This window comes from Gopherus evgoodei, chromosome 9 (genome assembly GCF_007399415.2).
Source record: "Gopherus evgoodei ecotype Sinaloan lineage chromosome 9, rGopEvg1_v1.p, whole genome shotgun sequence".
NCBI lineage: Eukaryota > Metazoa > Chordata > Testudines > Testudinidae > Gopherus > Gopherus evgoodei.
Genome location: NC_044330.1, coordinates 67,321,340 through 67,345,543, shown reverse-complemented (window position 1 = coordinate 67,345,543; position 24,204 = coordinate 67,321,340). Strand labels below are relative to the sequence as shown.

The window sequence follows — 24,204 nt, the reverse complement described above, 5'->3', positions numbered from 1 at the left end:
GCAAATGCATTACTCCTTTTTCCTAACAGAACCCCAGCACCAGAACAATTGTCTCCAAACTGTGGGGCATACCCCCTTGGGGGGTGCAAAGGAACATTGGGGGGCATGGCAAGGTGGGAAGGGAGCGCCACCCAGCCCCGCTCTGCCCTCCGCTCTGTTCCAGCCCCAGATCCACCTACAGTTCTGCTCCCAGCCCTAAACCTTCTCCCAGCTGCAGCCCCAGCCTTGTCCCCTGGCTCCCAGCCCAGCCACTGCTCCAGCCCCAGCATCAGCCAATGGCCCCAACCATGGCCTCAGCCACAGATCCAGCCCCACCCGTGGTCTTGCTCTCAGCCCTGGGTCGGGGGGGGGGGGGAAGGGTGCAACAAAGTTTGGGGGCCACTGGGCTAAAAGTAAGTATTCTGAGTTTTTAGACACGTGTCCTCTCTGAAAACAGCAGCAGCAGGACCGAGAGAAATCTAAACTTCCAGGGTTTGCTCCACTACTTCCACTTGGATGCATTAACTGAAGTTGGTGTGACTTGTGATGAAAACCAAAGGCACAACAGATCTTTGGGAAGCATAAGGCAACATTGTAATAGGATGAAATTTAATAGTGAAAAGTGCAAGGTCATGCATTTAGGGATTAATAACAAGAGCTACTGTTATAAGCTGGGGAGGCATCAGCTGGAAATAACAGAGGAGGAGAAGGACCTCAGAGTATTGGTTGATCACAGGAGGACTATGAACCGCCAATGTGATATGACTGAAAAAAAGCTAATGCAATCTTGGGATGCATCAGGTGAGGTATTTCCAGTAGAGATAAGGAGGTGTTAGTACCGTTATACAAGGTACTGGTGAGACCTCATCTAGAATATTGTGCACAGTTCTAGTCTCATGTTTAAGAAGGATGAATTCAAACTGGAACGGCTTCAGAGAAGGGCTACTAGGATGATCCAAGGAATGGAAAACCTGTCACATGAAGGGAGACTCAAAGAGCTTGGCTTGTTAAGCCTAACCAAAAGGAGGCTGAGGGGGGATATGATTGCTCTCTATAAATATATCAGAGGAGTTTATGGAGGGGGTGGTATAATGGGATAGCCTAATTTTGGCAATTAATTCATCTTTGACTACTAGTGGTAAATACGCCCAATGGCTTGTGATGGGATGTTAGATGGGGTGGGAGTTACTACAGAGAATTCTTTCCTGGGTGTCTGGCCGGTGAGTCTTGCCCACATGCTCAGGGTTTAGCTGATTGCCAGATTTGGGATCAGGAAAGAATTTTCCTCCAGGGAAGATTGGCTGAAGCCCTGGGTTTATTTTGCCTTCCTCTGCAGCATGGGACCTGGGTCACTTGCTGGAAGATTCTCTGCACCTTGAAGTCTTTAAACCATGATTTGAGGACTTCAATCTATCAGACACAGGTTTGATACAGGAATGGGTAGGCGGGTGAGATTCTGTGGCCTGCATTGTGCAGGTCGTCAGACTAGATGATCATAATGGTCCCTTCTGACCTTCTAGTCTATGACTGCAGCCCATTAGATTGGGAATTGTGTCCCAGGATAGAACCCGGTCAGATATGCTCCTACTTCACAAAAGGGATTTTTGTTAAATGGATGAAGTGTTCCCAAAAATCCACAACAGAGTACATGAAACAAGAATTGTACCATGAAGCAGAAAGGCTGACAGAAGGACTGAAAGACTAGAGAAAGGCTTAAAATCAATTAGGTTGACCAGGGATTTAAGTATTTACTCAGGAAATTCCCACTGAAGTGTTTCATCTAATTTCCAAGGACATCCTGGTGCAGATTAGACCAGACAGAAATATGATCAGTACATTACCCATTACAAAGTAGTTTCAAAGAGCTTCCTCTCTCCAGATAAAAGCAGTTTCAAAGTCCACAAACCTAGTAGCATTTCGCACAAAATCATTTCTCTGCAACTCTGAAGGCAGCTCTGTAGATAATTGACAAAGTATGACACTAAGTTTTGGCTTTAAATTAGCAACAAATATTTATTGCTTACCTAGACATGCTGCAGCACCAACCATTGCATAAAGGCCAGGAGTAATGCAATCAGCCCCCTGACTGCACCAGCCACTGAAGATAGTCCAGTCATGGTGATAATAAGCCAGCTGCTCCATTCCTACTCCTAGTAGTCTGCCTACTATGGCACCAACTGCCATGCTGGGAATGAAGAGACCTGAAGGGACCTACCAAAAAATATCCAACACATCAGTGTAAGGTAAAGGCATGTTTGCAACAGTAAGTCAACATACATGGGGGGTAACAGACAGAAGTTGAACACAGAATCAGTTTGGCAATCATAATCAACTATGATTGTTGGCGATAATCGTCAAACTATATACTGATCTGCTCCCTGCAGAGGGAAGGATACATACTGTAGTGACACTGCTAGGACGTCCTGAATGAACAGGTAAAATACAACGTCTATGGCGCCTGCCTGGATAATGCAGCCCTTACTGTAACATTCATTCTCAGCTCCCTACGTAATCAACTGTACTTACCTATCACTCACACCTGAAACCGTGCAAGAGCTCTGTTGTAAAAGAACCTTGCTTTAGCTTGAGGCGCCAACAACTGATCATTTCAGGAAATGCAGAAGAACTGAATGAGATGGACATCATGCTTTACAATATCACCGCCAGCTCCTGCCCCATTTAAAGGAAAGACATGGGGGCATTCAACATCCCAGAGGAAGGTTTAGGTATCACACACTGCCCCCTTTCCTGTCTTATGCTTCCACCATTAGTTTTCAGTCCCATGAAAATATGTATGCTAGGCTCAATTCTTAAGCCATGTACATTGTTTATAACAACTCTATGGTGACACAGCACCAAAACACAATTGCAGGTTGAAAAGGACATCTTATTGTGAGATAGGGTATTCCAGAGCCCGTCTTCATTTTGTTATTGGGGTTTACTTACACTATGGTGGATTATACCTGCATACATAAAGTACCCCCCTACACCCAGGATTTGTTACCATACATACCTAGTTACTGTTGCTCTGTTTAATAAGGTTCTAATAAGCCACTGTCCTCCGAGAATAACAAAATAGCTACACACAAATATACATACATACATATACATATACATATATTAGTGTTCCCCTATGCCTCTCCAACTGGACAACGGCTGTGTGGTGTCATATGTGAAACACCTGAACAGAGTGAAAATTCCATTGCTAAAAACAGAAAAATCCCTCTCCCAAGCATGAAAAATATCTAATTGAGCCTTGCTACAGTGGTCCCCAGAATAAGCTCTTACAGGGACCATTAGTAATTCTCACAGCCATATTCACATAATTTACTCTGACATGATTTGACTTATAAAGTACAAAGTGCTTTCAGTCAAACTGTCAGACTAGCTGAAAGCATCACATCCTTTTTCTCATACATTTGAGCACTGTCCACTGTAGCAAAGGACCACTTCACTGTAACATTAAAGGGAAAGTTGTTTTGCATATATTTAGTGATTCATAAGTTTGCCGTTAGTGGAATTAGATGGTCACTTTTCAAATACTGGTAAAAAGAATCTTAGTTTGCAGTCCTACAGCGAGCATCTCAAATTACCCCTGTTCAGTTTCTTATGAGGAAGCCTCCAAGTGCATTATAATTTTAGTGGCTCAAAAGGTTGCCAATGAATAAGCATGAAAGGGTCTCACATTTGATACTCTAAGCTTTTTTTTTTTTAAATAATGAAAAACAGCTTACAACTGGTGTCAAAGCAAATCATGTCCAAAGGCGGGTATTTCAAATTAACTATCTTAAGAAATGACCATTTAAAATAACTCAAGCTGAAAAAGACGCCCAGGGACTACATTTTTATAGAAGAATGCACTTTGATTCTGCCTGCAAAAAATGTAGAAGCTGGAAGGATGTGAGAAATTAATTTGCGATTGTGCATACAATTAACTTAAATGTTTTATATGTGCAACTTCACTCAAGTTCTAGTCTAAGCGTCCAAAACCAAGACAATTCAGAACTGTGCTTGTTGCTCCATTTTTAAATAATCTCAAGAAGTGGCTGTGGCGGAGGTGGAGATGCTATGTGAATACTATGTAGCCTGGTCAGTGAGGTGAGATTGTTGTACATTGGGTATAAGACTTATACCCTTAATAGAGGCTATGGATAAAACAAGTAGGAAAGCAACCCAATGGATCTAGATAAGCAGCCCCCAGCAAACACTGGGGGCAATTACAAGACAGAGGTATACTTCTAGGGTGAAGTATTTTGACAGGCTGGGAGCCTACAGGTCAAAAAGATACTAACCAGTGAAAGCCTTTTAAGGAAGAGATGAGTCAACTGTCAGGAGCTGTCAGGAAGACAGGCTGGCACAGGGAAAGACTCTGCAGAGGAGTCTGAAGGCACTGAAGCCTTCCCCCCAGATCCAAGGAAATGGTAAGTCACAGGGAAAGGCTGGCATACATAATCACTGGTTTATTGCTTTTCAGATCTGTTTTCTCTCAAATGCCTTTGCTTTGAGAAGGCTTCCCGGTTACTGGATACCACTTGCTCCTGGGGGAAAGAGATCCACAGGCACTGAAGATAAGTCAGGCCTGCTATGATGATCACAGGGGACTGCAGGCAAGGCCTGGTTTGAGAGAATCACATGATACTTCTAAAGACAGGTGATGGCTCACAGCTTGAGAGGGATGCACTCAAAGCAACCAGCAGGGGTGAGAGGTGCACTTAGCCCAGTAATTGTGACAGTGGAGTGTCACAAAATACTGCTAAGAGTAACCCTGCTAACTACCAATAATTGGGCACAATTAGAGGAGTTTAGAATGGGGGTAAAATTTGCAAGAGCATATTAGTCACTTTGCATGAGGTCAGTCCCATTGAAAATCCATGGGATGTAGGCTATTAAGTGATTAAGGCTAATCTGAAAATTACTACACTTGATTCTTAACATTTAGAAAGACTGAGTTTCACTTTCTCCCAATTCTTTACAAAAGGCATGGATTTGAATCTTCCTACCTGCATACCATTTTACATGTCATTCTCACCTTCATGCCAAAAGTGAATATGGTGATGAAGACTTTTAGGATAAGGGCCAAAGCCAGCTGCCACATAGCTGTGTAGACTCCTGGGCCAGCAGCTCGGTCCGGCAGAACATCCCCCGTGGTGCTGTTGAAGTCATTCACGTACTCGCAGAGCTTGGAGAAATCCAGGAGCCCACAGTCATTGAACAGCTCAGAAATCAGCTCACTGGTGCTCATACGGGTATACTCATTGGGGAAAGCCAGAACAGCTGTGATGGCAGTCACAACAAGCACCTCCAGCACAGGATACTTGCCAAGCTTGGTTGTCTTACGTCTTCTGCACCAGGCAATGTTGCTGCGAATAAAGAAAGATCCCCAAAGACCACCAAAGATTCCCAAAAGGATGAATGGCACAAGCTCCAGAAGATGCCAAGGTGTGTGAAACTCCACGTAAAACAGAACCAGGCGGCTATTTCCAAAAGGGTTGATGGAGCGCAGGGTGAACGCTGCTACCAGGGCAGCAAAGAAAGATCTCCACAGTGTCTTGAGGGGAAAATAATAACTCACCTAAAGAGAGGGGAAAGTAGATTCAGTCATTTATTGTAAATGACATTAATTACTGTCCAATAAGAGCTACCATTGCATAAAGTAGGGTTAAGGACTCTAATGTAGAAGGTTGGTGCAAGATACCTTGCCTATAACACAGTACTGTATATATAAACAGCCATATTATAATCAATGCATTACACACATGCATAGAGTAGTCTTCATACTAGTGTTTCCATACTGTACGCTAAAGATAAATTGTTTTACTCAATGAACCACCAAGCATTCTAAAACTTAAAAAAATTAGCTACTTAAAATTCCAGATTGGCCTAGTAGTAAGCCATGGAACAGTCAAGCTACTGCTTCATTCAAAAAGAAAACCCTTTTATATAGTAAAGTGACACATGAATGGCATAGTAGCCCTGAGCGCACCACATGTGCACCCTACTGATACTATCCACTGGAGACTTCAGACTACTTCCACATTTTGGGATTAAGTCATAGGATTTTCAAGCTGTATTTACAATGAACACATGTTAATGAAAAATTATTTCAGAGGTGCAATCGATAGAGATACTAGGCAGAATGGAGAATTCTTTCCAAAACATGGTATAAGGTTCTGGGCTTGAAAATATAAAGGTGGCAATGCTTTTTATTTAGTAAGAGGGAAAAGGGGCATCTAGATGGCCTCACTGATTAATACCTATGTCTTATACCAGGTACCCAGGCCTGATCTGGAGTTCCATTCTTGACTGGTCGCATGGAAGATATGTTTTGTGGTCAATCTGATCATTTGTGGGCATTTGCTGCATAGAAAGCCATCCCCATCAGGGTAAGTGAATATTATTACTTTGAGAATGTTGTGGTACAAACTGCTGACAGCTGGAGCTGAATGACTGGTTACATATCACTGATGAGTCTGGCATGCTGCATCAGAGCTGAGCTGTAAGATAGCTGCTAGAGTGGCTACCACGATATTACCACTCAGAACAGGTATGAGAGGATTGCTAATTGTAACATTAAATTCTTAAAAGGGTAGCAATGATCTATTCCATTTTTGTGGCTTGTGGCCCCTCCAAAACTCAACTAAATTAAAAGTCTCCTTGGAGAGAGCCAAGACTGGGTTATTAAGGTGGATATAGATTAAGATTGAAGTACCTCATCAGTTTTTTTCGGGGGTGGGGGGGTAGGGGAGTAGTGCGAGACAGAGTTTGGGAAACAAGACTATGAAAACTGCAGGTGTCACTGGTCAGTACCGGCATGCAATGGCACAGTTGTGTGGAGGAATTATCTGTATTGCTGTAAAAATAAAGACACTAATTCACATCTTTCAGAAGTAACCTTTCAAGACTCGAAGCATTCAACTGACACTCACAAGCATTCATGTTGCTTAGCTGGCTCTTACAAATACTCCAAATGATATTTAACTGCGTATGCTTCAAAACAGCCATAGAGGGGATTGAAATGCTTTATGTTTAAAGAGAAGGAGCAGTTAGTATGACTGCAACAAAATCACTTGCCAGGAGTAAATACAAAGTTTAGATTACCTCTTCCAGACTAAACAATACCCCTCCAATTGGTGCACCAAAAGCTACGGACACACCAGCAGCAGCAGCAGCTGACAAAACCTAAATCAAGAGGTTAAAAGTCATACATGGACAATAGTTATATTACTCCTTTGTTCAAAAAGATACATTTTGTACAACTCAGATTTCTATTGTATAGCTCACCTAACATCTGAATTGATTTAAAATATGACCACAGTAACAGGTGAAATAAACTGGAGATTATTCCATAATATACTACAAAATGTTATCATTAACATTTAAACAGCTCTCTATTCTCAAACTTGGTAGTATCAATGTAGTTTACAATTACCTGCTTCCTCAGATTTCATGTTGTGTGTGTGTCTTGGAAAAAGGTTCAGAACAAAGTCACAATCACATCTCAATAGCAAACACAAAAAGGTATTTTCTTGTTAATTCTACACTCAACAATCACATGGCTCTCTTTTATCTTACACCTTATATCCAGTTTCCTAGAAATAATTAATTCATGGAATTCTAAACAAGAGACTGCGTGAAGTCATTCATGATGCATCTCTACCCCGATATAACGCAGTCCTCAGGAGACAAAAAAAATCTCACTCCATTATAGGTGAGACTGCATTATATCGAACTTGATTTGGCCCCCCCGTTCCTTGTTCCCTGACCGCCCCCTCTAGAGACCCCCATCCCTAATCACCCCCAGGACCCCACCCCCTACCCAACTCCCCTGCTCCCTGTCCCCTGACTGCTCTGACACCTATCCACCCCCTGACAGGCACTCACCGGCTGCGGTGGGAAGCAGAGTGACGTGGCCCCAGCCTGCTCCGCTCCGCCACCTCCCAGCCGCATCGCTCCGCTTCCCGCTGCAGGTGAGTGCAGAGAGGTGGGGGGGGAGAAGGACACTCACCTGCGGCAGGAAGCGGAGCACCGCGGCTGGGAACTGGACGAGTGGAACAGGCTGGGGCCAGGCTGCTCTGATTCTGCCGAGGGCGGGGGAATCCCTCTCCCCCAGGCAACACAGCTGGGGCCAGGCGAGGAAGTGGAGCGGACTGCTCCCAGCCCCCTGCTAATCCCCCGGGCCACTCTGGGCCTGTGGGGCCCCCCAAAGTGCCCCCCCTCCAGCTTTTGCTTCCCAGATCCTGGGGGGGCAGGGAGAGGTCCTGACTGCCCCCGACACCCTCTGCCCCTTATCCAACCCCTCGGCCCCGGCCTAGCACCCTTAACACGCTGCTCAGAGCAGGGTGTCAGAGCTTTACTGTGTTGTATGTGAGCTCGTGTTATAACGGGGTAGAGGTGTACTTAAATTGTGTCCTAAAGGCGTTGTACTTATGGTTGCCAAAAGATAATCCAGACAAGGCGATACTAGGTATCTCAGTCATCACTTTCCAAGAGTTGCCATAAAATGTCATAGGAACTTATGGAATATCTCTCCAATTTATTTACGTCAGTTCACCAGTTTACTGCGGTCATATTTTAAATCAATTCAGATGTTAGAATTCTCTCCTGAACTAGTTAGGCTCTTAAAATGCACCGATCTCCATGGTATTTGAGCGTCAGATGGCCCAATACCTCAGCCTGTACTTAGGTTAAGTAGTGTCTACTCCTGTCCAAGTCCACAGAGCACTACTTGTACAAGTACTATAACTCAAGGGCTGCAGAACTGGGCTCAAAGCAAGTTTATATCATTTGCTAATACTTATTTCACAAACCAGAAAAATCTCTACCCTATATACATTAAGGAAAAGTATCATTTCCTGGTAGAAATATTTTCACAGGAGAAGCCAAACAATTTTTGCCCCAAATAAGTGTTGTGTTAGATTAAGAAATTGGTGCTAGATTCCTTACCTATCAGACGGGTACATATTTAAACAGCAATATTATACTCAACACATTACACATGCACAAAGTAGCCTTCATATTACTATGTCTGCATACTGTATGCTAAAGATAATTGTTTTACTCAATGATCTGCAGAACCACCATTCTAAAAATTTTTTAAATTGGCTACTTATATTCCAAATTGGCCTAGAAATAGTAGTAAGCCATTTGGCACCTAGTGCAAAACCCACAAACCTTCCCCTGCAGTTTTTAACAAGATTACAGTATCTTTTACCTCTCTGCGCTTGGCCTCATTTTTCCTGTATTTGGTGAAAAGGTGACACAAGATGTTTCCACAACAGCAAGCTACATGCACCAAGGGGCCCTCTTTCCCCAAACTTAAGCCAGACGATACTGCCAACACCAAGGTAACAGTTTTGATTATCAGGGTCCACTTGCCCAAATAGCCTCTTATGATGAAACCACTCAAGATCGTTTTGATCTGAAAGTCAAAGCAAAGTTTTACAGCCTTTCATTCAAACATTTGGTCTGCAAATGGACTAGATCTCTGTTTTATCAGAGGCCCACTATACTGTCAAGGACTTTGTTTTACAGCTGTATTAAACACTTTATAGTTGCTAAACAGTTTATTTCTTTCATATTTTCACTGAAAGTGAAACAAAGTTAACTGTTGGTCACTGACACCAGCTAATCTCTGTTGAGCTGCTGGCTGGTATACATTCCAAGTGCTATACAAACAGTAGTGTTTAAGTTCTGTGACGACATGCTGATGGGGAAGGTGCTTTTAAAAATATTTTTGCAGTCATTACTTGGAGACATGGGAGACTAGTTATATTTTAACACTGCAATTTGAAATGAAATGAAACAAAACAGTTGGACCATTCTGTTCTTTTCTAGTTCTACATTTTTAAAAAGTGCAGTTTTCCATGGTATTGTCATCTTCTGATGAACAATTACATCCCTCCTCTATCCCAGAAGCAACCTTTAGCCAAATGATGGGATATGTTTCAGACTGCTTTGTTTGAGGAAAGTGACAGTCAGACTCACCTCTGGGATTCCTGAGCCACAGGCATAAGGTGCAAATCCCCTGACCAGCAACACTGCAAGGAGAGAGAATACCAGGGCCCAGAGAACATACATGAAGTAATTGAGAATGTATGCAAATGCCCCCTGAAATGGAGAAAAAAATTGCTTGATTTAGACTGTCACCCTCAATCACAAGCACATTGTCTATGAAATATTTAGAGAGATTGATGAGGAGGAAGAGAAGCATGTAGAATTTGTATTTTATACGGGTGACCGCTTAGTATCGGCACGCCAATACACAAGCAGTGGGATATCTTGTGAGCATATATAGTACATTGGCTAATGAAGTGGACCACGTGGCTTTAAGGACAGGCTTAACTTACAGGATAAAGATATACACCACTATTTGAACAAATATAAATGTCCTACTTATTAGACACACTGGTAAAGAACACAAGTTCTTAATCCTGTTCTAAAAAAGAAAAACAAAAATCAGCAAATTCTGCATTGCCCTAAAAAGATTTCAACTATGCAAAAAACCCTTTGCGAGGCCAAGAACTCAAATGTGTGTTAGCACACTGATACCTTTACACAATGTAATAACCTTTCAGCTTCCCTCACTGGATAGAACATAAACATAACTAGGCTTGGAAGGATTCGATTTTTACTGGCAAATGTTGGTAAACATCAATTTCACTATATGCACACAAACTGACAAAATATTTCTATCAATAATAAAAATTTACAGATAGGCAAAGAGAAATACTACTTGAGAAGTTTGATCTGAGGATATTTACTGCATATATTTTGCCATGTGATTTTGAAAATTTGCATCTCAATAATTAGTGAGCTTTAAGTTTCGAATCTCAGTGTCTGTCACGAAATAATTATCTGACATACCCCATAATTTACGCAACTGTGAAAATTAAAAAAAATGCTTAAAAATAAACTGATGTTATCCATCAAAATTATTAAAAACATATTTAAAAAATCAAATTTGCCAAACCTAAACAAAACAGTGGAGTTATTTTTATTCATACAACTGAAAGATGCCAGCATTGGGTGCTAAGATTGATGGACACTTCAGGCTGGAAGTATGCTTGCTTTACAGCAATGAACCCTGTGACTAAGTAAATGTGCAAAAAACAGACCAACAGAATTCATTTTTCTTACACCTCACCTCTCCATGGCCAATTATAAGTTGTGACCAGCTCTCCCACTCTGGGCACTTATCCCTATCCTCAAAGGTTGTCTCATTGGAGTTCCAGCAGCAGTGTTCATGGTTAAACCAGAAGCCTGACAGACACAGCCCTTCTTTCAGATCTGTCATCCAGTGGGCAGAGATGTCTATCAGACCAGCTAGAGAACCTAATGTGAAAAAGATGATAAATTAGAAATAATCTCTCACAGACTGATGGGATCTCCTGTGGCATTCTGGTACGTTTACCATAGGGCCAAACACAACCCTTGCAGTATTTACTTATGTACATACAATTTGTGTTTGTTCTTTGAAGAGCTAAAGAGAGGATTCACCTATGGATATTTTTAAATGTGTGCCGGAGAAAAGTGCCCCAATATTTCAACATCTGACAGACAAAAATTGCACCAAGTCCCACCCCAGGCATCAGAACATAGTTCATTTTGGTTAGCAGGTAAGTTTTTCCAACATAAATATGGTGTGGCAGATAATTTGAGATACAGAAGGGGTAAGATCACATTTATGGAGCACCTAAACAAAAAAGGTCTCATGCTCTTTACAGCACTTACACACTAAATCTACAGTTATACTAACAACATTGACTCGGGGGCATGAAAGAAGCCATTTCCAATAGCCACTAGAAACCAAGAAAGTCACAGGGATGTGCCAAATGGAAGTAGGAGAAAGCTGGTAAGGAAACACGGTTTATGGTTTTGGGGTGATATTCCCATGATTCCTAATATCCTTAGAACAGATGCCTTCAGATGAGTTGTCCCCCACTTCCAACGCTGCAGGAAATGTCACGTGTTTAATTACCAAGGTGGTGACCATGAATGGAGTTAACCTGATTTATATCAGTAAATTTGGGTACAATATATTCCAGAGGTCATGCTAGATGTTTAGCAATACTCTTCCAACACACATTAATGAAAAAAGGGCCACAATGAAGTATAATTTCCATGTGTCAATAGGCAAATTTTCTATGTAAATATGAATATATCCGCATCATTTATTATAAAAGAGTTTAACTACTGCCTGTTGATTTATCACTGCTCCACTGGCTCCAGTTGCTTCTGATGTAGTTTAAAGCCAGCTGGAAATCTGTCTTTCTGAAAGGTCTGGGAATTGGCTACCTGAGAACCCCTCCCATTTACCTTTATCCCATTGAGCAATTAAAAATGAGCAAAAAATCTCCTGCTGCCGTCCCTGGAGTTGGCCTCTCCAGTACTGACAGGAGAGCTTGGGGCCCCAACCTTTGGAACTTGCTCCCTTTGGCTGCTGGCCAGAGCGATTCTTTGGTGACTGACAGGGTACAATGAAGATGAGACGTTTCTCTTTGATTTAGGATTTTCTCCTTGTTGGGCTGAGTCTTCTATTTGCAGTGGTAACAGCAGACTTAGTATGCCAGTAAGAGGGATTCTAGCTTGTTTGATTTTTTTATCATGACACACAGGCACTATGGCTCTAAGTGCTTAAATATAATTTCATATTCCACTGTAAAACCATGTAAGCAGAAATGGCAGCACTCATCTCTGGACCAGAAAGTCACAGGCTCTGGTCACACAAGAGTTTGGGTTAGGAGGAATCAATGCAGACACTATAGTGCAGGACTGGGAATTCATTTTAAACTGTATTGTCTTCTCACCTGCTAACAGCCCTATGAGGAGCATCAACAGCCAACCAGAGAAGGCATCGCTCACGCTATGAATCAGGGCCCATGTTGACTCTTTACTTTTACTAGCAATCTGGAGGAAAGGTTTAAAAAGGCAGACATTAAACATTCTTTAGCAGACACATAGACAGATCTATTTCAGAAGCAGATGTTTTTTATTAATCCTGGAAAAATACTAATAGTAACATCAAGGTCAGTTTCTCCCACCAATACAAAAAATTGAGATTTAAGATTCAAACACTGTCCTTTAATCACGTGATTGTACCCAGCAAATGCAGGGTTTCCAAAATCAAAATATCCAGTATTACAAGCAATGCATTATGTAGAGTGGGTCAAGGACAATTAAGCTTCCCAAAACCAGGAAAAATCAAAGAAAAGATTAAATCAAACTCTCACTTTAAATGTCTTTTCCCATTTAAACATACAAACTTGCATGTTATTCTTTAGTTCTCTCAAACCCAGCACTTTTACTATTAATAGGACTGTTGTCCTGAGCAGTTTGTGGAAACAGAACTACTTCAGAGCATTCCATGTCCACCTGTCATCATGCCATGCACCCTCAATTAGTATACTAATTCCTAGATAGATACACATTTTTCAGCAGGGTACAAATGCTTAGTGTGTTCAATCTAGTCCCTTGACCAGGGGAGGAATGACAGAGGCTGGGCATTAATCTGAGCACTCAAGTAGACTCTGATCTGTGATAATCTCAGAAATTGAGTTTGTCAAGACCTTGCATGTGTGTGTATAAATCCCTGTTAATGGAAAGCTTATTTCAACATGGCTTTTCAGGCCAGACATTTTGGTTCAGAGGTATTCAACTGTTCTGAGGAGATCTCAATACTTAGACAGCTCTGAGTCTCAAGATCAAGGTTGATAACGTCTTCTAAGGCTCTGCCCTATAAAGTTTACCTAACATTTGAGACTATTTTATGTTTGCTCATCTTACTGCTCTTGAAGGCTGTATGAAAGGATCAAATGGGGGGTATTGAGCGCACTAACAATTCTGATGCAAGCCCCAGTACATAGTCCATTATTCCTCCTGGGTAAAAGACCCATTAGCCAAACAACAAATCCCCATTAACTGCAATAAAAAAAGGTTAGCAGACACCTTTCTGGCTGAAGGATTTTAATTACTTGTTTCTTTAGATTTTGCCTTTTAGCAGCAAAATTGTTTATGAGCATAGCTACTACTGACCCAGTGAAGCTGAGGGAGGGAGTTTTTGGAAAGGATAAATTATCTGCTGTAGGTTTCTTTTTATGGTTGCAATCTGATCTTTTTGGCCAGTTAGTAATTTTTGGTTTGACCTGGTTTGAATTTATTTGTACAGAGGAGGTAGCATTATTAGCAGCGTGTCTGGGCATTTCTCAACGAGGCTATTCATGACAGTCTCTGGTTTTTCATTTTCTTTTCTATGTAATCCCTTTGGTTTAGTTCCCAACATAGACAGTGATGAAGGAGCTGTGGGAGTGGGAGGAATCATGCTTGAAGCATCTACACAGCTGCTTACAGGGTCTTTGAGTACTTGTTCCTCTTTGGGATAGTCTGAGCATCACACAAGATTGTCACCTTTCCTGTGCTGACTGGCAGTCTTAGATTTGGGGACTCCTCACTTGTTAAAACAGAAGCTACTGTGTCATGCTCAATGTAACTTTCAAAAGAATACTTTGGCAAACAGAGTTACACTTAATATGCTTAGGCCACTCACTGCCCTATAAAAAGCTTGCCAACAAGTGTCTTATGATACAGGAGCATGTCAGTGAGCTTAATTCCCCATTTAAGGCACTCTCTGCCATTCTAAACCAATTCCTTCACCACACACTACCAGAAAGCATTGGGAAAGGAACTCATGAGTTACTTCACTTTAGTCTTCTCCAACAGAGAACACGTTTTCAAGGCTGAAAATTAATGGTTACGTTTTTATTGTTTGATAATAGCCATTATGTGATCAAAAAGAAATCTCTCTCTTCCTTATAAACAAAACCATGTATATAGTCTGTTCGCTATCTTCCTCAGTTCAGATATTATCCTCTAATAACAGTAATGCAGTTCCCAGAAACCTCCCACATCCTGGATGCAAAGAAACTCAGGAAAAGATGGGATAAATTCAGTTGGCTCAATTCCTCAACCCCGCGTGCCATTCCAAGAGACTAACAATTCTTGCACAGAGATTCAGGGCTCATACGCCTGGTACATTTTGATTTCTGGTAAAATTTTGTACCATTTCCTTGGACTAAAAGATCACCTGTGGAATAGTGCTCGGGTCACTCACTGGGAGAAACTCCTCCACCCTCAGATACTTCTGTAAGTGTCCCACGATTAAAGTATTCAGAGACAAGGAGATAGAGGTTTATATGCAGACAATTCTGCTTTGCACCACCAGCGAAAAGCAAAGCAACAAGAAACAAACTTACCTCTCTGTGCCTGTCCCGGTCTCTGGACTTTTCTCTCACCCAATCGATAGTATTGAAATCTTCATAGGTACCCACACCAGGCAGAGGTTCCTCCAGAAAATCCATCATCTGGCTTGTGCCATTCATCCCTCCTCCATTGTATAAGGAGAACCCTGAAAATCAAAACGAATGAAAAGTAAGAGCATCTGCATTAATTCCAGCATTCTCCACGTCTCAGGATGCCAATAGAGCTGATGAATGCAGTCCTAGGTAAAGGCAGGTAGTTATTCAATCACTCCTTGAGCACACAGATTTGTTGAGAGAACAAGTCAGTCTACCAGTGACTAAGTAGCACAACGTACTCATGCATTAGATACGCTCGTGTTCTCATCAAAGACCATAGCGAATAATGGTTCACATCACAAAACCACCCCGTAACATGACATAACCACAACTGTCTGTCCAAGGATGACCAAGGAACAATACAGAGCAGAGTGGGCTGGCATTAACGTCTGGCAGTAGCCACGGATATTAGTCCCTGGCTTTCATGAGTATGACCGACAATACCCCCTGGAGGGATTCATAACTATACCTTGCTGTCTTGGGAAAGTGGAGAGCAACTTAGTCCTATTTAAAACTACAGCAAATATTTTCAAAAAAGTCATCAAAAATCAAAGTGTTACAGCTAGCAGAGCAGAGGATGAGCAGCCCTGGGAGCAAGTCCTGAGTGAGGCATTCCTTTGGTAGCTACTCCAACAGATTAGAGAGATGTGGGAGGCACAGGAAGCAAAAAGCATTAGCCAAAAGGCTTGAAAAATTTACCCTACAAACCACTAACCCAAGACTCAACAGGCTGATATACACTGGCGTGTCCCAAGCCACTTTGTCTCCTGCAGGCTGGAATGGAAGATCCTGGTCTGCAACCAACTGAACTCTGATCTCCCACATAAAGCTATCCTTCCCAACACAACTAAATCCACTAATGCTGCACCTCATCACAAAAAGCAGCAGCTCCTAATAAATCAAGTGAAAACAGCCTCTCACCCCACAATAAATATATTTATAGCAACTCCCCACACAAATCAGCCTTGTGCAGCCCCGTCCTTGCAATAAATCCATTAATCGTAGATCTTCCCTCCTTCCTGCAAGTCTCAGAGCCCTCTGCTCTGGTGGATGGATCCCTGCATAGCGCTCTGCAAACCCACCCACCCTTCTTCCTCCCAGAACACTCGTCTGCTAAAAGCAGTACCTAGAGCAGCCGACTCTGAGGAGCAGCCCTGGGTTATGCTTCGCTGACACTTGGAAGAGAATCTCCCTCCTCCAAAATGTAAATACTAGAATTGGGGGGGGGGGGCAGAGGGAAGGGGGAGAGATGGATTTTTCGAGTCCTGGTGTTAAGACATCTTCAACCATCAGTATCACTGACCTATACAGAGTGGCATTTAAGAAAATGCATGCTAAAAACAGGAGGCAAGCAGGGAAAACAGGAACAGCTCCATAATGAAGATGACAATAGCAGCAAGCAACATAATGCTAGAAAAAACAAAACCAACAAGAGATACTGCTGTGTATGAATTGTATTAGAGCACAGCAAAGAGGTCTCAACTGAGACTGGGACCTTGTGGTAATAGCCACTGTATATACACATACTAAGAGTTCATGCCCCCAGGAGCTGACAACCTAAATAGATAAGGTAAGACAAAGGGTGGGAAGGAAAACAGGCACAGAGGGTAAGTAAAATTATTTGCCCAAGGTGACAAAGATGAGAACACAACCCAGATCTCCTTACACTCGGTTCAGTGGCCTACCCATATTCTCCCCCAAGAATAAAGCCACTGAACATGAAGCCAAGAGAGAGAAGAAAAATGTGCTCCTTTGTGATGAGTCTGAAATGCAGTTTTTCTTATGTGATAAAAATGTAACTCTCCTCCACCTGCAAAATATTCATTAATCCATTGCTGCATTAATATTCTGTTTTAGGGAAAATGTAAATCACCTTTAATCTGAAAAAAAGCCTTAAAACACATTAACCTAACATTTGTTCTCTGCCCCTTTGAAACATGCTTCTTAAAAAGTGCTTTTTCACATGATTTGAAGAAATGAAGGGGCTAGAACAAAGGGCGGGGGGAAATAAAACAAAGGTCTTTTAAACCCTATCCAAGGAAATCAAGGGGCTTTTTTGACAGATTAATATATGTGGAACAAATTCTTCCTGTGTAAATCAGACCAAGCCTTCATTCCTTTATGTATGCAGGCACAAATCTTTGATTCTGGTCAATACCAGTGGATTCCTTTAATACTTACCCCATGTATTTTTTTCTTCTAAAGCCCACAGATGTTCAAGCAGCAAGGACTCCCCAGGTTACAATGAGAATTAAGTTAGTTAATGGAGATTTTACCCATGAATAATGGTTTTGCTGTCAGTTTTGCCTCTTAAGGAAGCTTTCATTTTACAGGCATTCCCTCTCATAAGTTCTCTCTACAGACCAAGTAATTCAAGGCTTCCCAATTCTTACTGAGGCTTCAGGTACTAGCTTTTAATCATTAATGAAATGAAAAATCTAATCGCAAGCTGAAGGCAAAAAGCACAATAAAATGCGCTATTGGAAGGGTTGCTTGAAGAACTGTTACCAGCTAATGAATGCCGCTGAACGGTGGTTGTCAGGAGGCTCTGTAAGATGACTTCATACATGCTGATCTGGTTTTATTGATTGCTAGATTAAGCTCATAAATGAGTATAGAGCATTTTCCTCCGCCCTTTGAAGATCACTTATTGTAGGAGAGAAAATGTTTCCAAAGAAACTCTACTTTAGAACCATGACTTACAGAAATTAATTTATGAAACACATTCTGGAGCATTCTGTTGGCTGTATGAGTACCCTTAAGGTGTTAGGACCCCTTGAGTCTCTTTTACAGTCCTTACAAAGAACATCCAGCAAGATTTGTAACTTATAGAAGCACCCAAAGATTCTCAGACAGGTTGTATGGCAGAACATTCCAACATCTTTGCTAAAAGGAGGCATCTCATGCAATGGAATGTCCAATATGCTGACTCTGGACAGAATGGACAAGGCAGGGTCATTAAAAGAAAGCTGTACTGGATGCCAGTGATGGTGGCACTCCAGCTTTACACTTCCCTGCAACTCTGCCCCTTTGTGTTTTGGCCCAGGTATGGGGCGATGTAGAGGGTAGACTGGTGACACACACCCCACACTCTAAATTTGGAGAGTCAGAGCACATGTAAATGTATTATAAAGCAGCAGGAAGTTTCACAAATGAGTCTCCCAAACAGTCACTGGAACACAGAATCTGGAGATCCCTTAAAAATATGTAATACAAATTGCTCTTTAGCAGCCCATCAACACCCAGGATTCCCCCAAACTCTGAAGCATTTAACAAAGCAAGTGCTAGTCCATGCAGTCCTCAGAACAGACTCAGCAGCTAGTAAATCTATTATATGCTCACCCAGCGCAAGTACACTACTGTGATACAGCTCTCTTAAAGAGTTATCCAGAAAGGGTGTACTGCTCTATTATACAAAGAATTCATAGATTCTGAAACCAAAAGGACCATTTTGATCATCTAGTCCAGGGGTGGGCAAACTTTTTGGCCCGAGGACAACATCGGGATGCGAAACTGTATGGAGGGCCAGGTAGAGAAGGCTGTGCCTCCTCATACAGCCTGGCCCCTGCCCACTATCCAACCCCTCCCACCTACTGGCCCCCTCAAAACCCCCCTCATCCAACCCCCCCCTCCTTGTCCCCTGACTGCCCTGTCCCAGGACCCCTGCCCCTAAGTGCCCCCCAGGACCCCACCTGCTATCTAACTCCCCCTGTCCCCACCCCCCCAGAACCTCCGCCCCATCCAATCGCCCCGTTCTCCATCCCCTGACCGTCCTCCCCAGAACCTCCCCGCATCCAACTGTCTCCTGCTCCCTGTCCCCTGACTGCCCCCCTGGGATCCCCTGCCCCATAGCCAATCCCCCAGCCCCATGGCTGCAGGGGAGGGGAAATAGTGGGGGAGGGGGCCGGGGCTAGCCTCCCAGGCCAGGAGCTCAGGGGCTGGACAGGACCGTCTGCAGGCCGTGGTTTGCCCACCTCTGATCTAGTCTGACCTCCTGTATAACACAGAACAGAGAACTGCCCCAAAATAATTTCTAGAGTGGATCTTTTAGAAGCACATCCAATCTGGATTTAAAAGCTGGTAGTGAAACTCCCACCACAGCCCTTGGTAAATTATTCCAATGGTTAAGTACACCCCTCATTTAAAACGTACACCTCATTTCCAGTCTGAGTTTGTCTAGCTTCAACTTCCAGCCATTGTATCGTGTTATACCTTGCTCTGCTAGATTGAAGAGCCCACTATTAAATACTTATTCCACATGTCGGTACTCAGACTGTAATAAAGTCATCTCTTAACCACCTATTTGTTATGCTAAATAGATCTTTGACTATCATTCTAAGGCATGTTTTCTAATCCTTTAATAATTTCTTGTGGCTCTTCTCTGATCTCTCTTTAATTTAGCAACATCCTTCTTGAACTGTGGGTATCAGAACCAGACAGGATTCCAGCAGCAGTTGCACCAGTACCAAATCCAGAGGTAAAGTAACCTCTCTGCTCCTACTCGAGATTCCCCTGCTTATACATCCCAGGATCGCATTAGCTCTTTTGGATGCAGCATCACATTAGGAGTTCGTATTCTATAGATTATCCACCACTGCTTCCCAGGACAGAGTTCTCCATCCTATAAGTACGGCCTACTTTCTTTGTTCCTAGATGTACACATTTAAATGTAGCAGTTATAACATGCATATTGTTAGTTTGCACCCAGTTTACTAAGTGAACTATATCGTGCTGAATCAGTGACCTGTCCTCCTCATTATTTACCACTCCCACAATGTTTGTGTCATCCGCAAATGATCAGTGATGAAAGAAAACAAAACCAAGTCAGTGATAAAAAAGTGTTGAATAGTGTATGGCCAAGAACCGATCCCTGATGGACCCCAAAGGGGAAATACCAACTTGAGGATTCACCATTTAGTTACATTTTAAGATCAGCCAGTTTTTAATCAATTTAATGTGTGCTATATGAATTTTATATCATTTGAGTTTATCAAAATGTCATGTGGTACCAAGTCAAACCCCTTACAGAAGTTTAGAGCATATTACACCAACACTATTACCTTTATCAACCAAACTTGTAATCTTTGTCAAAAATAGGTAAATTAGTTTGACAGGATGCATTTTCCATGAACTCAGGTTGATTTCTATGAATTACATTACCCTCCTTTAATTTTTTAAATATCGAGTCCTGTTTTAGCCGCTCCATTATCTTGCCCAGCATCAATATTAGGCTGACTGGCCTATAAATTACCCAAGTCTTCCCGTTTAACCTTTTTAAAAAACTGGCACATTAGCTATCACCCAATTTTCTGGAATTTCCCCAGTGCTCCAAGACGTACTGAAAATCAGCATTAATGCTCCAACAAGTCTCTCGGCCAGCTCTTTCAAAACTCTTGGATGCAAGTTAGCTGGACCTGCTGATTTTAGAATGTCTAACTTTAGTAGCTTCTGTTTAACATCTTCTAGAGATACTAGTGGAATGAAAAAATCATCACCATCATATAAGACTAAATCATCTGTTTTTCCCCCAAATTCAGAACAGAAATATTTATTGAACACTTATGCCTTTTCTACATTATTGCTAATTCTACCATTTCTATCTAGTAATGGACCAGTGCCACTGTCAGGATTCTTTTTGTTTCTAAAATATTTACATAACTCCTTATTGTACTTAACTCAGCTGGTCATCAATTTCATCTTATGTCCCTACATTTCCCTTATCAATTTTCTACAATTCTTAACTTCTGATTAATATTCATTACTATGATCTTCCCCTTTCTTCCATTTGTTATTTTATTTTTATTGTTTACGGCGACTTTTTCCCTAAAGCAAGTTGGTTTTTTAACCAGCACTGCTTTCTTCCTCAGTTGTGGGAGTGGGGCTTTTGGGGCACCTAGTAAGGTGTTAAATTATTCCCAATTATCATTCACATTTTTCTTATTAAATTCTTCCTCCCAGCTAATTTGGCTCAGAATTGTTTTCAGATTTGTGAAATTGGCCCTATTAAAGCACCAAGTGTGTGTGTGCACATACTTATATATTACTGTTCTGGACTTTATTCTTCCTGGACATTTAAAATGATCAAGTCATGATCACTTGTACCTAAGCTATGATTATTTTTAGTTCTGTGATCAGTTCCAGACTTCAGAATATAGAATTCCTATGATGGCTGCCAACACTTTTTAAGTTAAGAAATCATCTAGAATCTTTAGAAACTCCAAGAATGTTTTAGTATTGATGGCATGAGGCCTCCAGCATGTTACTCAAATTGAAGTCCCCCATGATCACAGGGGTGTTTTTCCTTACACATTACAGATAGGTGTATAAGGAGATGGTCATCCTATTCCCTAGTCGGGTCTGTAGCAAACATTGTACTTGTTCTGTTATGACATTGATCCATAAGCATTCAGGATAATTTTCTTCAAAATTATCAGTGACTCGGAAACAAGTAATGCCATTTCTGACAGAGTGCCACTACCCTTCCCATTTCCCACCATCACTAGATTCTTCCTAAATGGGTTATATATAAACATTAATTTTAAAATTCCAATCATATGAATCATCCCACCAGGTTTCAGTAATACCAACTAGATAGAATTTATGCTCATAAATGAGCAATTTCAATTCCTCGTCTGTTACTGTGAGCATTAGAGTATAGGCAACTGAAGAATTTCTTCTTTTTATGCCCTTTCTTTCCTTGGTTAATTTTGTTCAGCAAGAGTAGCGGTAGGAGAGAATTCACTCAATCTTCCATCAATTTGTGTGTACCAATAGACCAAGCCATGGTTTCAGAAGTCAGTTCAGCTATTTTTCATGGACAATCCTAAATCAAATTAAAAAAAAACACCACACACTTACAGGAGGGGGAAGGAGAGGAAAAGAGGGAGAGAATTACAATGTTGAAATAAGCATTCAAATGTGTTTACTGTACTTATCAGACTGCAATGCAGTTTATACAGAATACTTTAAGAAAAAGCATGATCCCCAAACCAGACAAACCTACAGTATCTTCCCAAACTCACTTCTCACAGGTTCCCAAGAAAATCCTACAATCAATATCTTCCTCCCCAGTAAAGACTACCAGGTGAATCTTGTAGCATGCCTGTCCAGCACTACAGAATGGCCTGTTTATCTTGCTTCATTTCATTTGGTACCAAACTGACCAGGTTACAGTCAAATTTTCTGGAAACATTCACAGATTTTGTTAGCCTGATGTGAAACCCCTGTGCTCATTTTGCAGGGGTGCTGAGCACACTCAGTTTCCACTGGAAGCATTAAAGAAAGATTTAGCTTTGCCTGTCATCTGTGACACTGTCTTTACACTTGAGGATAGCAGCTTAAAAATAAAGAGTGGGTAAGCTGGTTTCAGCCTTGATAGCCGTTGCTGTTTAAATAACCCACACAAAAATCCCAAGCACTACCCTCTCCTGGAAAATAAAGGACAAAAACTGCTAACATTTGGAGCTCATACACAACTGGTACAGGCCATAACCTTCAGATAACATTCAATCAGTATGCAGCTACCTGCAGTCATTATGACCCACGTATACTTCTACCACAAAAAAAAGAAATACCACCTACAATATACACCAAAGAGGAGTACGCCCTCGCCTCTCTCCAGGCACTAACACAAAAATGGAGAAAGCAAAATGGTAAAATAAGGCAACTTCGGTGACTCATGCAAATGGTTATACTTCCAGTCACAGTACTAGCTTCAAAACAACAAGGAATAAGACTAGTGCATGCTCTTAAACATTCTAGTTCAAGGTGTCCCAAATTTTAATAGCATGTGCTATTAAACAGAAAGACTGTCTCAAGGAAACAGTCTCCCCGCACACAACTACATAATACCCCTCTAGTAACTACAGCAATTGCTTAGCCGGAAAAGTAATGTTAGGAAAATGTATTAGCAGCTTTTAATACTATTTAACAACCAGACTAGAGAACAACCTGAACTAAGGGTACATAAAAGACCTACAGCCCAGCTGCAGCTGGCTCGAATCAGCTGACTCAGGCTCCCAGAGTTATAAAATTGTAGTGTAGATGTTCAGACTTGGGCTGGAGCCTGGGCTTTGAGACGAGGGGGAAAGGGTCTCAGAGCCCTGGCTCCAGCGCAAGCCCAAATGTCTACACTGGTATTTTTAGCTCTGCAGCCGGAGTCAACTGACCTGGGCTCAGACTTGATGCCATGGGCTTTTTATCTCTGTGTAGACATACCCTATGTGACCAGACACCATTTGTGGAGCATGAGAAAACTGTTCCTGCTATGTCCCCAAGGAATGGAACAAGCATTATTTTGCTCTGTTATTATTGACTCAAAGAATGAAACAGCTTCAGATCACGGTTTTAAGAGCAAAGCAATGAGACAGATTTAGGTATGTGCCAGGAAGTGCCCTGATGTACACACTTTGGTATGAGTTTTATGGGGTCTCTATATTCAGCAATAGTGAATAGAGAACTAACTATGCTATCCTTGGGGGATACCAGAAAGGCACATAAATTAAAATCTCATGGAAACTTTGCGGATTAAAACTTAAGACTGCAAGTAAAGGATGAATTCTTGATCAATGAAAGTGACCCACAGTTTCCAAAGCAGTGCAATGGTCCTTGGGAAAGCTCATCTATTAAACCACAGTATTTTGACTTCGCATAAAGCCCTTCCCACTGCTGAAGGTTGACTGAAAAGGATCAATAAAATGCTATTATTATTCAGTTTACATCCCTCCAAGACACAATCAATCAGATTCACTCTCCTGGGATATCCCCCAGCTCCTAACTACCATGGAATCTTCTCCCAGCTGAGGATCACCGCAAAGCAGACAAAGTACAAAAGCACAAAGAATATGCACAGCAAAGCATGCTATGCAGCCTGAAC

The 24,204-nt window shown here is 41.8% G+C and overlaps 1 protein-coding gene across 4 annotated transcripts in view; it reads right to left on the bottom strand.

Moving 5' to 3' along the window:
- LOC115658110 (H(+)/Cl(-) exchange transporter 5) overlaps window positions 1-24,204 on the bottom strand; it is an 83,848-nt gene that overhangs the window by 5,596 nt on the left and 54,048 nt on the right. For all 4 annotated transcript variants that reach the window (XM_030576642.1, XM_030576643.1, XM_030576641.1 and 1 more), the window contains 8 exons: window positions 15,228-15,379; window positions 12,786-12,885; window positions 11,123-11,310; window positions 9,964-10,086; window positions 9,191-9,397; window positions 7,078-7,158; window positions 5,009-5,551; window positions 2,004-2,190 (listed from right to left, as the gene is read on the bottom strand). In XM_030576642.1, coding sequence (XP_030432502.1) covers window positions 2,004-2,190; window positions 5,009-5,551; window positions 7,078-7,158; window positions 9,191-9,397; window positions 9,964-10,086; window positions 11,123-11,310; window positions 12,786-12,885; window positions 15,228-15,379 — 1,581 coding nt within the window. The remainder of the gene's footprint in view (window positions 1-2,003; window positions 2,191-5,008; window positions 5,552-7,077; window positions 7,159-9,190; window positions 9,398-9,963; window positions 10,087-11,122; window positions 11,311-12,785; window positions 12,886-15,227; window positions 15,380-24,204) is intronic.